Raw genomic sequence first — 14,776 nt, forward strand, 5'->3', positions numbered from 1 at the left:
TATGAAAGGCCAGAAAACAATGTATTTTGATCGCTCTGAAATACCTTTTTAGAAGAACCATTTAACCAGTCACTATTTGTTTTTTGTTGTTGTTGTTAACTTCCACTCTGAATTTAGCTAATTGGTGATGTTTCTTTGTAGAGGTGTGACAAGGTTTCCACTTGGCTGGGAAGAAACTTATTTCCATGTTAGCATTATAATAACCACAAATCACTACAGCATCTAATTTCTTTGCTTTTAAGATGAGCTCCTGCAGCAACCTCTTACACTTGTAACATTTGAGAAGTCTGTTGAACCTACAACCGGAGGATAACAATGCCAATAAGTGGAGTCAAAATATTATATGAATACTTTAATGCAAAATGCTTAACACTTAAAATTAGCAAAGCTTCATTTAAATTAAAACTCCATTGAACTAAATAAAGATGGTTAAACCCAAGAATTGTACAGTAGTTGATTTCTGCTATATAATGCCAGTCTTAATGCAACACAGCAGGAACTGCATCATTAGCTGTCACTTCCTCCGTTGCTCACCTGAGCCCTACAGGCTGAGGGAGAGGGTACTCCGACACACACAAAACAAAATACAACCAAATAAACTGCGCAGTGATTCCTAATAGTTATAAACCCATTCTGACTAAGCTGTCCAACCCCACAGCTGGGGAGTAACTGCAGGTATTGTTCCAGAGCAGATAAGAGGTTTTGTTTTTACAGAATATGGTAGAAGTTCTGCACTAGGTGAAAAGTCACAGTTTAAGGATGCATGTTCTGTAAATAGTTCCTACATATACACATTTAGTGTGTGTAAACACTAGAAATATACATTAGACAGAGTACCCTTACCAGTTGGGTACAGTTTAAAAAAGAAGCTGAGGTAACATGAATCTCAAAGTCCACAGGAATCCTGCCTGAAGAGTTTGATCAGCTGCCAGGAATTCACTTCCAATGTACAGGGGTTAAGGAGTCTCTGGGACCCCTAGGGTTTGCCAAAACTGGATTCACTGGCTTTCAGCATAGCAACTGCATCTTTCACTGCATGGTAGATAACATTCTTCACCTAAAAGAACGGGAGAAATTATGGTCAGTTTACCACTATATCTAAAATCTGTCACTAAGACCAAACATTTCCCCTGCCAGTTTTACTACCATTCTCTCAGTTAAAACTTGGTATTCAAAATGTCGGTACTTAAAAGGCACCTAGACTCCTTTAGGCTAGTATGTCTAACACATTTTAAACCCATGCCTCCTTTTCCCCCTTCCACAGGTTTTGCTGTCCCATAAACCTGAGCCTGGTGAGTACAGGGAGAGGCAAGCCCCAAGGTACAATTTTTCAAAACTTTTATGTTCCCCTAGTTTTCCAAACATGAAACTATGTTACATAATTCACTACTGAAAGCATCTTTAAACCCACTCTCAGAGATCTTCTTTGGATCCCAGACATTCTGTGCTGCTCTACTCAAGGATGAGAACACAGCACTAAAAGTCTTTGTTCAAGACCAATGTCTGGCAGTTGAGCCAGGATCAGAAGTCAGATCTATTTATTCTCTTTCTTTCTTTCTTTTTTAAAGATTTGAGAGAGAGAAACCATGTGCACTCAAGCATAAGCGGGATAGGTAGAGGGGGAGGGAGAGAGGGATTCCCAAGCCAACTCTGCACTCAGTGTAGATTGGGCTCAATCTCACGACCCTGAGATCATGACCTGAACTGAAACCAAGAGTTGGACACTCGACCGACTGCACCACCCAGGCCCCTCAAAGATCTATTCATTTTCAGTACTAAAGTCTTTCTCTTGGGGCATAATCCTTTGGAGTATAAACAATAACAAACCAAGGTGAGACTTCCTCTATGTTCATTCCTCCTTGGCCTAAGTAGACAGTGAAACTAAACATGAAGCCAGTTTATCAACTCACTGTACCAACTGTGACATGGCCAAGTTCACTGACTCTCTTTAGGTCAGTAATGGGCCATGAAGCCAGAGAAAGAGAATGCCAAGAATCAGTGCTATTTTTACCTGTAATTTATCTTCATGATTGGTATGAGTCTGTGACAGATAACGGAATTCCTGAGTAAGCCAGAAACAGTGTTTAACATGCTCTGGAGAAACAAAATCTTCAGCCACTTTAATACAGCTATATAAGTTATGAACCTGGAAAACACAAGTTATATCAGTAACACATATGCAAAAGTTCTCAGTGTAAAGAGAATAAAGAATAAAATAATGTTTCTTGCCTGATGTGGAGCTCCTGCTGGAATAAATACCACATCCCCAAGAAACTGTACAATAGCCCAGCCTTGAACTCCATACTCTTGATGAAGACGCTTTCTTAGTGATCGGTCTAAATACCAGCTCTGATCATGAATGGGATCATGGTCTGCTGGGTTTTCTTGACCTTGCTCTTCTGATACCTAGAACACATTTGAAATATTATGAAACTGAGCAACACATTGAGGCACAATGAGGGCATTCCCCCACCCCACTCCCAGGCCCCCGAATAGTGTGGACAGTCAGTAGATGTCAGGCCTTCCTTAACAGGTACCCCCCTGGCAGAAAGAGACAGGTGATACTCAAAGACATTAACTGAAAGAACCAAGAGAAAACTGAAAGAAAATGTGGTTTTCCTTCTGTCATTTCCAATAATCTCTGACTGGCAGTCTGCATATTTTTCTAGATACTGTGTTTGGACAATATTTTGGTCTAGACTTTTGAATGTTTAAGTAGGCTCGAGTTCCTTAGAAACAGACTGTTGTACTGCCGTTATTAAAAATCTATATTCATTTAACAACCCGAGTTACAGAGCAGTCCCAAAGACAGCTATAAATTAAATCGGTTTATTCTAGACACAGTATTTGGCAGCAGTATGGAGACCAGCAGGTTTTGGAAGAGTCAAATGATCCTAAGTCAGAAACAGCTTGATTCAAACCAATGCTGGTTAAGGACCTACTTGGCACCAGGAAACAGGCTAGGGGTGTTCACATCTAATCCTTATGAACTGAAGAGTATCAGCCACAGATACTGGATGCACCCATCTTTCCAGCTGCCTAGAACTTCCACACACAGCCCTTGCTGAACAACCTGACAACCACTGGAAACTTGGAATCTTAAAAGCCCCTGTATCCTGGGGCACCTGGGTGGCTCAGTCGTTCAGTGTCTGCCTCCGGCTCAGGTCATGATCCCAGGGTCCTGGGATCGAGCCCCGCATCAGGCACCTTGCTCGGCGGGAAGCCTGCTTCTCCCTCCCCCTGCTTGTGTTCCCTCTCTTGCTGTGTCTCTGTCAAATAAATAAATAAAATCTTCAAAAAAAAAAAAAAAAAAGCCCCCGTATCCCTTTCCAATGGCCCTTTGCAAGCTAAGGGCCACAAGTAATGCCTGAGGCTTTCCTGACCTACTACTAAATGAGGGTGGACAAAACCCACAGGGACCTAAGTAACTCACTCAGAACACAGGTATCAAGAGCCAAGGAATTACACATGAACTTCTGAGGTACTTAGATTTTTAAGGCAATAAAAACAAATAGATGCTAAACAATCAGAGGAATGGTTCGGACCTGAAGGGAGAGCACAAAAATCTCCAAATGCACTATAATGTAAAACACAGTCATAACACAAGGCCTCCTCTTTTCAGAGGAGGTGTGAGCCTGATCATTTTGAAATCTTTGTTCCTCAGCGAACAGCTTCAGCCTAGTCAATCTGATATGCAAAGATTAAACTTCTGAGGTTATGATTATTGCCCAGTAGCCAGTCAGTTCTCAACATGGAGTAATTTCTAACAGTGCTATTCTCCACGCCTCTCTTCACAAGCCATAGGATAGAAAGCACACCTTTTTAAGGAATTCTCGTATTTTCTCTGTGTCCTTTGCAGCATATATGTGCCAGAGGGCTCCTGGCTTCTCTTTTCCTTCAATAAATCGCTTTATTGTGAGTTCATCAGAATCTCCATCTTGGATGGTTTTAAGGACTTCTAGAGCAAGAGAAAGCAAATATCAGACCCCAGTCTCCAACTCAGAGAGTAAGCCTCACTTCTACACTTAGCACCCTACCTTCTTCTTGGTCACACTGTCCTTTGGGAATTCCCACATACACCATGACATTAGCTGCATCAGATACGTCTAAGTGAAGATTTGTGGTTCCGTATTTCCTGTCTTCTGGAGTAATTAATCCTGTCAACAGAAAACACCTTAAATTTACGGAGATGATGAAGGCTGCCACTGTCTCTCCCACTCCCTGTGAGATACCTGGTCACGAGATTTAAAAGCTGCCTCTTATATAATCATGTAGAAGTAAGAGAACAATATTTAATATTAAGTTATGTTAACCTTTCAACTCTGAAAGAAAATAATCTCATCAAATATTTAATTATAAAAATAAAAAAACCAAGTCCTACCACTAGGACTTGTTTATGATGATAGGCAAAGTAGGTCCCTGAAAGACCCTCCTGTGAAGAGCAACTAAAAGTCCAGGATGAAATTATTGAAAAAAATTTTTTTAATGAAACAATGTGCTGGCGAGAGAAGAAGAAATACTCCTAAGCCAAAAAACAAGAAAGCAGGACTCGGGAATGGTAAAATGGCTCCTAGAGCTGGAATTTGCCAAAAGGACATGTGCTCGACCAGTTCTCAAGCTTTGGTTGTCACAGCCTAGAGTACTCTGGGGCAAAACAAAAGGCCCAGGACCCACTCAAGATGGGGAGTCTAACAGAAAGCCCCCTCAGATACACATAAAGCTGGGACCTCAAATGGCTATACACTTAGAACAAGACAGAACACTGCCCAACGCATTCCTTGGTTCCTTCAACTGTAAAAAAAAAAAAAAAGAAAGAAAGAAAGAAAGAAAAGTGGGGAGTGGGGGTAGTGAGCCACAGCATGAAGTCCTGGTTGGTGCTCATAGTCTGAAACTTTCATCTCTTACCCCCAGAAAAAGACTCGCCTTCTCGGCAGTCACGCTGAGGCTCACCGAGCCCTGTGTTCACCGTGGACGGCCCGCCCTGATGTGAAGACCCTTGAATGGGCAGCAGAGAGAAGCATGGCTCATAGGGGGCAGGCAGAGGCTGTCTGCTAACCCACCAGCCCCTGAAACAGCTCTGTTTTGTTTGGAGGAGGCCAAGGGACTTCCCTCCGGCTTGCCAGAGCCTTGCAGTTTGAGGAGCAGCTCGACACAGGAGAGGACACCCTATAACTTCACCCTGGGACAGTAGCCCTAAGAGCCCTGTACTGTAGCGATTTCCTTTCTTTCCATTTAGCTGAACTATCAGCCCTAGGAGAGGGCTGAACATTTAAATATTTAGGCAAAATCAAAGGATAGGCTTTAAAGAAGTTATCAAAGGAGATTTGCTTTATTTTTTGTTGTTGTTGTTTTTATTTTACTTATTTACTTGACACAGAGAGAGAGAGACAGCAAGCACAAGCAGGGGGAACGGCAGGCAGGGGAGAAGCAGGCTCCCTGCTGAACAAGGAGCCTGATGCGGGACTTGATCCCAGAACCCTGGGATCATGACTTGAGCCGAAGACAGCCGCTTAACCAACTGAGCCACCCAGGCGCCCCAAGATTTGCTTTAAAATGGTAAAGGAAAAACAGAACGGGAGGGAATAATGAAATCATGGCAAAAAATTGATAGCTGCTATAACTGGGAGGTAAGTACATGGGGAGTCACTGTATTAGACTTTCAAGTTCTGAGTGCATTTGGAAACTCTTTCTGTAATACAAAGTAAAAAAAGTTAAAATGTAAGAAGAAAAAGCAATTAACAGAATAGAAAGAAAATGAATGAAATGGACAGTTATAAATGATAGCATGGATGATTATCCAAAAGTCTGATTCTATTTATATAAAGCTCAAACACAGGTTAAAACTGAAAGAATATTCTGTGGGAATACAAATACATACAGCGGCGTTACAAACGTACAAACTGCAGGACAGCAGGCAACCCTGCGGGAGGAAGGAAGACATGTGATGGGAGAAGAGGAGGGAAGGGCGAACAGGTCTCAGAGCTCTGTCAGGCTGCCTGCTCCTTGGCCAGTGCCAAACGGAGGAAAAGAGTTGTGCCAAACAAGGAAGGAAGCGACACCTACCCAGCTATCAGCCCCACACTCATCCACAGGCAGCTACGGGCCACTGCAAGCTGATAAAACGGTCTCTGAATGAAGAGAGCCTGAGCCTAAATGGAAGCAAGATTATAAAAACATAAAGCTCCCAGGGAAAGGATTCCCAGAATGTAGAAATTCCTGGAACATAACACCACGGACAGTTACGAAGAGTACACGAGCTGACACAACAGGGACTACTGGGTGACAGCACTGGGGTTGCAGGGAGAGCAGCAGAACCAGCCTGGAAGTCAGGAGACCCAACGTCCTAGTCCCAGACCTGCTACTGACTGCCCCTCATACATCCTGAGCAGGTCACTGTCCCTGCCACCGTCCTGAAGTCCTGGCCCCCAGGGGGAAAACTGGTGGTGGTACGGGGGATGGAGAGATGCGGACTCTCTCTCTCTAAAGAGCCTTTTCACACTACTCTGCCTGAGGAGTCCCAGCTCAATCAATCATCCAACCTTTCAAAATGATTGCTCTTTACTGTTTATGATAAGGTGTAAGATGTTTGAAAATGAACACATTTTCATTATTTTCAATCCCTAACTGCTGACTCCGGATGGGAACAATTCTGTCGGAGGTAAAGCTTGTACAGAGTAACACTGCCATCTATCTGTTGGTGTCTATGCTACCAAGCTATTTAAACCAAGCAATTTATTCTGAAACTTCTCAGGTAACCACTTCTACCCCATAGAGCTTCATGAAGCCTACAAGGCATGGATAATCACTATGCAACACTACACCATTTACTTTAGTGGAAAAATACTTTCATTCACATAGGTTCATCGCAAATCTCCGCTGGGAGCAGCATACATCCCGAGACCCCAACCAACTAGCTGCTCCAAAGGGCTTGAGGGAAGGAAACTCAGCAGCCCCACAGCGTGTGCAGGGCTCTCTAAACTGAGACCTGAAAAGTAAAGGGAATAGGCTGGGGGACTTCGCCTGCTGTGTCCTCCCTCTCACAGACCATTTCTCACCCTACCCTGGCAGAATGCTCTCGGGCATCTAGGCTGTGGGAGCTTCCCAGTATAAACTCCCTTCTCGAAATGTTCCCTGACCCCATTCCAGGTGGATACCCGGACTGACACCATAACAGAAAAACTGTGGGGCTGAGATGCAAGCCCTTGCTCCTCTCATCCCCCAACAGTCTCTGGAGAACACAGCAAAGATACCAAAGGGTTCTGTCCTTTCTTCAGGAGGGCTGCCACCCTCAGGTCTGAGAGACTGGGCGTCAGAGTAATTATGGGAGACGGAATAAAATCAAAGAAGTAATTCTAGAGGACTGGAAAAATGGGGTCCAAATAGTATAAAAGACTAAAGCAAAGTCAGTAAATGATCCAAACAACTGAAACTTCATTCAACAATCAATCAGTAAACAATTCCTTCAAAACAGCCAACTATAATCAAGATCTAAATAAAGACCCAACAGAAAACTGGTCAAGGTCACAGCAATAATGATAAAAGACAACTCTGGAAATCATTCCGAGGAAATCATTCTCTATCCTGTGCAATCCTCCGTGTTGGGTAGTTTACTGAGTCATGTCTAAACAATGAAAATCCAATTCAGAGAGTGCTTCTGATACTAACTTAAGTAACAAACTACTACCCCCAACACAGGGGTATTTAAGTGTGGCAGATGTTAAAACCAGCTAGCGGACTGACTTTAAAATGAGTAACAACAAATCAAAACCATGATGAGATACGATCTCACACTTGTCAGAATCACTAAGGTTGGCAACAGAGGAAACAACAGGTGTTGGCGAGGATGCGGAGAAAGGGGAACCCTCTTGCACTGTTAGTGGGAATGCAGGCTGGTGCAGCCACTCTGGAACACAGTATGGAGGTATCTCAAAAAGTGAAAAATAGAGTTGCCTTGTGACCCATCAATTGTACTACTGGATATGTATCCAAAGGATACAAACATAGTGATTCGGAGGGGCACATACATCCGAATTTTATAGCAGCAATGTCCACAATAGCCAAACTATGGAAAGAGCCCAGATGTCCATCAACAGATGAATGGATAAAGAAGATGTGGTGGGGCGCCTGGGTGGCTCAGTCGTTAAGCGTCTGCCTTCGGCTCAGGTCATGATCCCAGGGTCCTGGGATCGAGCCCCGCATCGGGCTCCCTGCTCCATGAAGGGCCTGCTTCTCCCTCCCACACTCCCCCTGCTTGTGTTCCCTCTCTTGCTATGTCTCTCTCTGTCGAATAAATAAATAAAATCTTTAAAAAAAAAAAAAGACGTGGTATATATATACAATGGAATATTATTCAGCCATCAAAAAAATGAAATCCTGCCATTTGCAATGACATGGATGGAGCTAGAGGGTGTTTTGCTAGGTGAAACAAAGTCAGACAAAGACAAATACCACATGATCTCATATGTGGAATTTAAGAAACAAATGCTTGAACATATGGCAGGGGAAGAAAAAGAGGGAAACAAATCATGAGGCTTTTAACTACAGAGGAAAAAACAAACGGTGTTGGAGAGAGGTGGGTGGCGGATGGGATAGATGGGTTGTAGGTATTAAGGAGGGCACTTGTTATGATGAGTGCCGGGTGTTATATGTAAGTGACGAATCACTGGATTCTATTCCCGAAACACATAGCACTCACTATATGTTAACTACCTGAAATTTCAACAATAAAAAAATAATAAAAATTTTTAAAAATAATGAGTAACAAAATTAGATTAATTTAATGATGTACCATACAACCACTAAAAAATTATCACACTAAAAACTATTAAACAACACAAAGATTTTACGATAGAACATAAGATGTAGAAAAGAGAAAAATAAAAAATCACACGCGCCCTATAACTGCAACTATGAAAAGGAAATACACCTACACATGAAAAGGAATGAAAGGAAGTATGCGAAACTGAAGCCCACTGCTGTGTGAAGTGTTAGGACTACAGAGGTCTTCCATCTCCAACTCCCCCAAAAGCAATTTTCCAAACATTCTGACATGCTCTATTCCCATTAAAATTTTTTCAAGTTAGCCATTTCTTCCTCACCGTAAGCATTATACATCTTGGGACCAAGATCTGGCCTCACAAAGTAGTTTGGCAGCCTGGAGGCCAAATTTAGTTTGCCATCTCTCCGTGTGTACTCAGGCAGTGGAATATTGGCCATCAGATCATCAAACCTAGGACAAGAGAACCAACCATCATTGTGTGATCTGTTTTGTTCCTTCTTACCAAAAGGAACAAATAAAAATATCTGTGCTTGTAAAAATGGAGAAAGCTTTCCTTGAACAATATTTAAGAGTAGAATTATAGTAGTTATGAACAAAGATATCTTCTTTCTCTCCCACAGCATGCATCTTTATCAAAATGATCTGAAATACGTCAGTAACTTCCTGATAAGAAGTGACACTCAGGAATGTACTACTATTCATTAGTTCTAAGGATCCTTTCCAAGGTTCAAGCTCAAATTAGGAAAATGGATCTACCAATTCAGCTGTCTTGCTATCTAATGCAATATCGTTACACTGAACCCTGAGAGGTCCAATCCCAATACTGCCTCCAAGTCAGAGGCTGCACAGCTCATGTGGCCTCTCTCTGGCCAAGCACTACAGTGGAAATGTGTGAAGATTCCATCAGTCAGCCAAATCTCAAAGTCAGTAACCTCTTTATCTCATTTAAAACACACATATCCAAAGACTGTAGTCTAAAAATATAGTATCAGCACCAGTAAAACTATTCCATATTTCATCTTTCCCTTTTGAAAACTTTTCTCACCACCTCAAGAAGAATTTATCCTACCAAGTCAAGGACAGAATCATCCCTCCCCCCTGCCAATAATCATACCTAGAAGGCATCATATCTCTAAAATCCTCTCCTGGTGGCCAGTCCTTAAGTTTCAACACCATTGGTTCTTTTTCATTTTTCAAGCGGTCTGAAAGGTAACCAGAATTACTGAATTTTACTATTCATAACTCAGAAACAGACCACCTAGTACACAAATATTATTTTCTTTAATATTGCCCTCCTGCCAACTGCCAACTGTTTTATTTTTACATTGCCAAGAAATCCATTCGTACCCAGGAGGCAGCACGGGGGTAGCAAAATAAAAATTACCAACTAATCTTTTCTAGATGCTTCTTAAAATTGTGGCTCATTCTTTGAGATTTCAGCCACCCCCTTTGCCCATTACACATAGTTGGTGTTTTGACAGTTGCCTGTCTCAGATCCAGTATCTTCCTTCTATACAGTGTTCTGAAAGAAGTGAGCAGCTCCTTAACTAATAAACAGCAATGAACTTTAACAGTAAGAGGTCACAGATGTTTAGTAGCCCAGGTTTTCTAAGGCTACCATGAAATAAAAATGACTTGTTTTGTTCAAAGAGACTGAAACCACCTGTCGTTCTGTCCAGGGACAAGTAGGGCCAATAGCACCACGTAGTTCAGTCAGAACTGTTACCCGTTGCAGGTAATGGCAAGGAACCAAGAACCAAGGAACTCTAATCGAAAAAGATGTTGGTAATTATGATCAACAGCAATGACAACTATTACTTCATTTCTTGCTGTGCTCCAGTCTCTGCCAAGTGTCTTAACCATTTAATCCTTACAACTAAACCCAATATCTCAATGAAATTAGACACCATTTAATAGTCCCATTTGGGGACGAGGAAAGTGACAAACACACCCAAGGTCATCCAGCTACTAAGTGGCAGAATTGGGACTGGAACCCAGGTTTGACTTCAGACCTGGTACTCTTGAGGACTAACATCTGTATAATGTTTTGTAGTCAACCAAGTACTGTCCCATAACCTAGTTTAAATAAGTGCACACTCCAGGAGGAAACAGAAAAATACAGGGTAACAGGGTATGTTCAGAATACCAGCAGTATGTTAGTGTGGGTGGTGTGTTGGGGGTGTGTGCAACAGAATCATCAGTATAGAACGGGCAAGCTATAGTTGACTTGGAGCTGTTTTCACCATCTGCCAGCATGAGGAAGTTTGAGTCCCAGGAAAATTAAGTTACCAAGCTCCTATATACAACAAGGACATATTAAGAGACAGGATTTGAACTCAGGCCTCACTGGAAAGCTTCAAAAGACTTGTTGCCCAGACACAGAGTTTAGGGTCAGCTGCACAGCACTGCCTTGCCAGGTCAGGTCCCTTCCCGGGGCACCAGTATCTAGGGACTGAGGGAGGCAGGGGGACAAAGGCCCTGACATTTCTAACTTTAGCCCAACCTGAGACAACGAAGGGCAGTATGTGTTTCAGAACTCCCTGCAAGACTGGCCGAGGCTTTGTTGAGTCTGCACTGTGGCTGACTCCTTTTCCTGCTCTCTCCTCTGTTTCACAGATGCTGATCCCTAAGTAACTGTCTTCTGTCTGAAACTCCATTCTCAGCATCTACTTGTGGAAAACCCCATCATGCCTTGTATTAAAAAGTCAGCTACGGGGCGCCTGGGTGGCTCAGTCGTTAGGCACCTGCCTTCGGCTCGGGTCATGATTCCAGGGTCCTGGGATCGAGCCCCGCATCGGGCTCCCTGCTCGGCGGGAAGCCTGCTTCTCCCTCTCCCACTCCCCCTGCTTGTGTTCCCTCTCTAGCTGTCTCTTTCTCTGTCAAAAAAAAAAAAGTCAGCTACAACTTTGTTATAAAGTTTGTTGAAAGTATGAGCTATAATCTATAAATGTGGGTAAAATGGAATAAGAAAGCAATAGATTAAAAGGTGTGTGTCTAAAAAAATGAGAGTGATGAATGAGTGAATCTGAATTACGGAGAGTCTGATGAATGAACTGGCCAAACCCTCCAGTGGGGATGGGGGCCTGTGCTGATGTGAATCCCCAGGGCCCATCATGAACTCGATGTTCCTGGAAACAATTTACTGACTGGCCAATACACAGAAAGGGCCAAGCCTCAGCACTAGACACACAAACCTTCTTACTGCCTCAATGGCCCCTAGCCCAGATGCAGTAAGCAGTGACCAGGATACCCCGTGTTAAATGCATTCACATTCCCTGGCATCTTCAGGTCTACTTATCTTGTTAAACAGTAGTTAAAATTTTTAAAAGCAAAAAGGATGTATGAGGGTGAGACACACATAAAACCACCAGCCTTGAGTCAGAGGCCCCGGCTTTGTGCTCCCCTCCCCCTGGGCACAAGTGAAAGCACAGAATTTCTGTCATGGGACAGACGTGGAGCCACCTGGGGTACAGATGACCAAAACCTCACTAAGGAACTACAAAGTGAATGTTGCCTTGGTTTGAAAGCGTAACTTTTAAAAAGAAAGGGGAAGAAGAGATAAGACACGAATTTTAAACTCCAAGATCATGGACAATGCTGTTGTTGCCACTGAGGGGCTTCAGACTCTTGCTACTCCTGTGCCCTCCTTCCACATTCTAACTCCCTTAAAAGGGCTTTAATACATACTTGGAACATCTTCAAATCCATCCCAGAAGTCTCCTACTGTGGCTCCTGTGATGATTTCATTGGTCCTACAGTTAACTAGGTCGACTTCCTGATTTCCAAACTCTTTCCTGAAGGATTCAGGTTTCCAAAGGTCAGTGTTCAATTTATGATGCACTCCTGACACCATCACTGGCTAAAAGAGAATGAAGACTTTAGTTTGAACTCCTCCAGGTCTGTCCCCAAACCAGTGGCAGCCCCTTTTCAAACTGCTGCTTGTTTGTTTCTCTGTGGCTGGTCCTCAGTGGCAGATCCCGAGGTGACAGCTTAGTGCTCTGAGCTGCCATACCACTTCTTGTTTTCATGTGCTCCTTGCTCTCAAACTACATTAGTAAGCTTCCAGAAGCAAGGATCCCATCTTATGACTCAGAGGCCATTACTCACAGAATACCAACAGCAAGTCTCAGGACCAGGCAGGGAATGTAAAGGAGAGACAAAGGTGGTAGGAGTGTCCTGTCCAAAAGGGGTGCTGCCATTGGTCTCCAGCCTGTTGCTGCCAGGCAGGAACATGGACCTGCGGTTGCCAAGCCAAGCATTCCAATCTTTATGTGCAACAGCCTAACTAAAATATTGAGAAGTTCAATTTTTTTAAACATGGAATCCAAACAAAACTTGGCTGGTGGATCATACTCAGCCTGTCGTTGTCATCATGAGCAAATCTTATTAGTTATACAGGGCTGAAAAAAAAGGCAGGAACTTTTTTTTGGTTAAATACATACATTTCTCTATTTGGCAATTCCCCAAGTCCTGGCCTTGTCCAAGAACATAGTGTCCCCTTTAGTGAGGACTCCATTTGGCTCCAAAGAGAAGCCAAAGATCCAGAATACAAAAACCAAAACAAGAAAGCAGAGGAGCAGGTCCACAAAGTCATGCATCTCCCAAACCATCAACCAAAATGTAAGCTGGAACAATGCAGGCCCCTGGGAGACCACACACCAGCTCCAAGAGGACACCACATGGCTCTGGCACACCTAAAATTGCCTTCAGCATAAGCGTTTTAATTCAGGGAAGAGGGACACGTGATTTTGATTGTATTCTGTCTAATCCCCCAAGGCCCATCAGCCTCTTAGTCTTGCTCGCACTCCTCCTGTTGAGGTTTATCACCCAAGAATCACATAGCCCAGAAAGCATTCATCAAAAACCCAAAGATGACTGGTTTAGAAGCAGTCAAAACCTCAATGGAAGAGAGCTCAGGAATGTCTGCTGTAAAAAATAACTCAGAGCTACAGTGCCTTAATTATATATTCACCCTAAACGATAAAGTACAAAAAGAGCAAATAAGGTATATACCACTTACAAATGAAGGGTGGTGGGGTGGGGGGCAGGACTGTCAGAAGCCTACTAAAAGAACTGAGAAAGGGGCTCTGAACTGGATTGGGGGAGCAGAGGCCCCTCTTACCTGCCCTTGTTTCCAGCACTCCCTAAACACATTCCAGTTGCTCTTGTTGTTGGGATCCTGGAGGCAGAGCAAGCGATTATCACACAGCCAATAGTGAGGAGTGTCAAAGCCCAGAATGCTGGGCTTAATAGTCAGTCCTTGAGGCCTCTTAGATAAATCAGAGGAAGTTTTATTTTGCACCAAAGAGGCAAAGATGTCATCAAGGATTTTTGGTGTATTCTTCAGTCCATTTTCTGTCTGAATTTGAGAAAGAACACAAGTCTTTAAATAGGTCATTGCCTACCATCAAAAAAACCCATTCCTATAATGCTAGGATAAAGATCAAATATCCAGAAGAGTCCAAGTCAGGGCCCTAAGACAAATAGGTAAATTCCCTTCCCCCACTTGACATTACAACTCACAGAAGTAGGTACAGAAAAAGTTTAACGAAAAAATGGCCCAGCTCGGTACTATAACCCTGTGAAGCCCACCTGCCAATGAAACCTTCTGCACCTAGGTGGAAAGCCTAAGATTCATATCTTCTTTCTACTGTCAGTTTCAATTTCTCTAGTCTCTTCCTGTTCTGACTCTATTCATTTTTACAAGACAGAATACAAACAATAAGGCAAATGTATACCTTTCCTGTAGAGGAATTCAAGAGATTTCGGAGGAAACCAGAATTGTTGTTGCTTACAGGTGTTAAAATTGTGCTGTTAAAGGTGTGGAGGACTGTGCTGGATTTGCTCAAAGGGGGGAGGGGTGGAAGGCATTTGATTTCATTCTTTAGAATTGGCATCGTCGGTTGTTTTTCTAGAAACAAAACCAAAAACATCCGGATGGAAAAGCATTCTGAAAGGCAAATCCCTTACTTGTCTTCTATTAGTAGAATTACTTTG

General features: G+C 43.0%; 1 protein-coding gene across 2 annotated transcripts in view; it reads right to left on the reverse strand.

Moving 5' to 3' along the window:
- Nucleotides 1-337: 337 nt before the first annotated feature.
- Nucleotides 338-14,776, reverse strand: part of KDM3A (lysine demethylase 3A) — a 56,784-nt gene continuing 42,345 nt past the window's right edge. For both annotated transcript variants that reach the window (XM_021697758.1, XM_021697757.1), the window contains exons 17-26: nt 14,518-14,690; nt 13,902-14,138; nt 12,467-12,638; nt 9,894-9,981; nt 9,099-9,229; nt 4,038-4,157; nt 3,819-3,958; nt 2,230-2,406; nt 2,012-2,146; nt 338-1,057 (exon numbers count right to left, since the gene is read on the reverse strand). In XM_021697758.1, coding sequence (XP_021553433.1) covers nt 977-1,057; nt 2,012-2,146; nt 2,230-2,406; nt 3,819-3,958; nt 4,038-4,157; nt 9,099-9,229; nt 9,894-9,981; nt 12,467-12,638; nt 13,902-14,138; nt 14,518-14,690 — 1,454 coding nt within the window. In that variant the 3' untranslated portion in view covers nt 338-976. The remainder of the gene's footprint in view (nt 1,058-2,011; nt 2,147-2,229; nt 2,407-3,818; nt 3,959-4,037; nt 4,158-9,098; nt 9,230-9,893; nt 9,982-12,466; nt 12,639-13,901; nt 14,139-14,517; nt 14,691-14,776) is intronic.

This window comes from Neomonachus schauinslandi, chromosome 10 (assembly GCF_002201575.2).
Source record: "Neomonachus schauinslandi chromosome 10, ASM220157v2, whole genome shotgun sequence".
Taxonomy (NCBI): domain Eukaryota; kingdom Metazoa; phylum Chordata; class Mammalia; order Carnivora; family Phocidae; genus Neomonachus; species Neomonachus schauinslandi.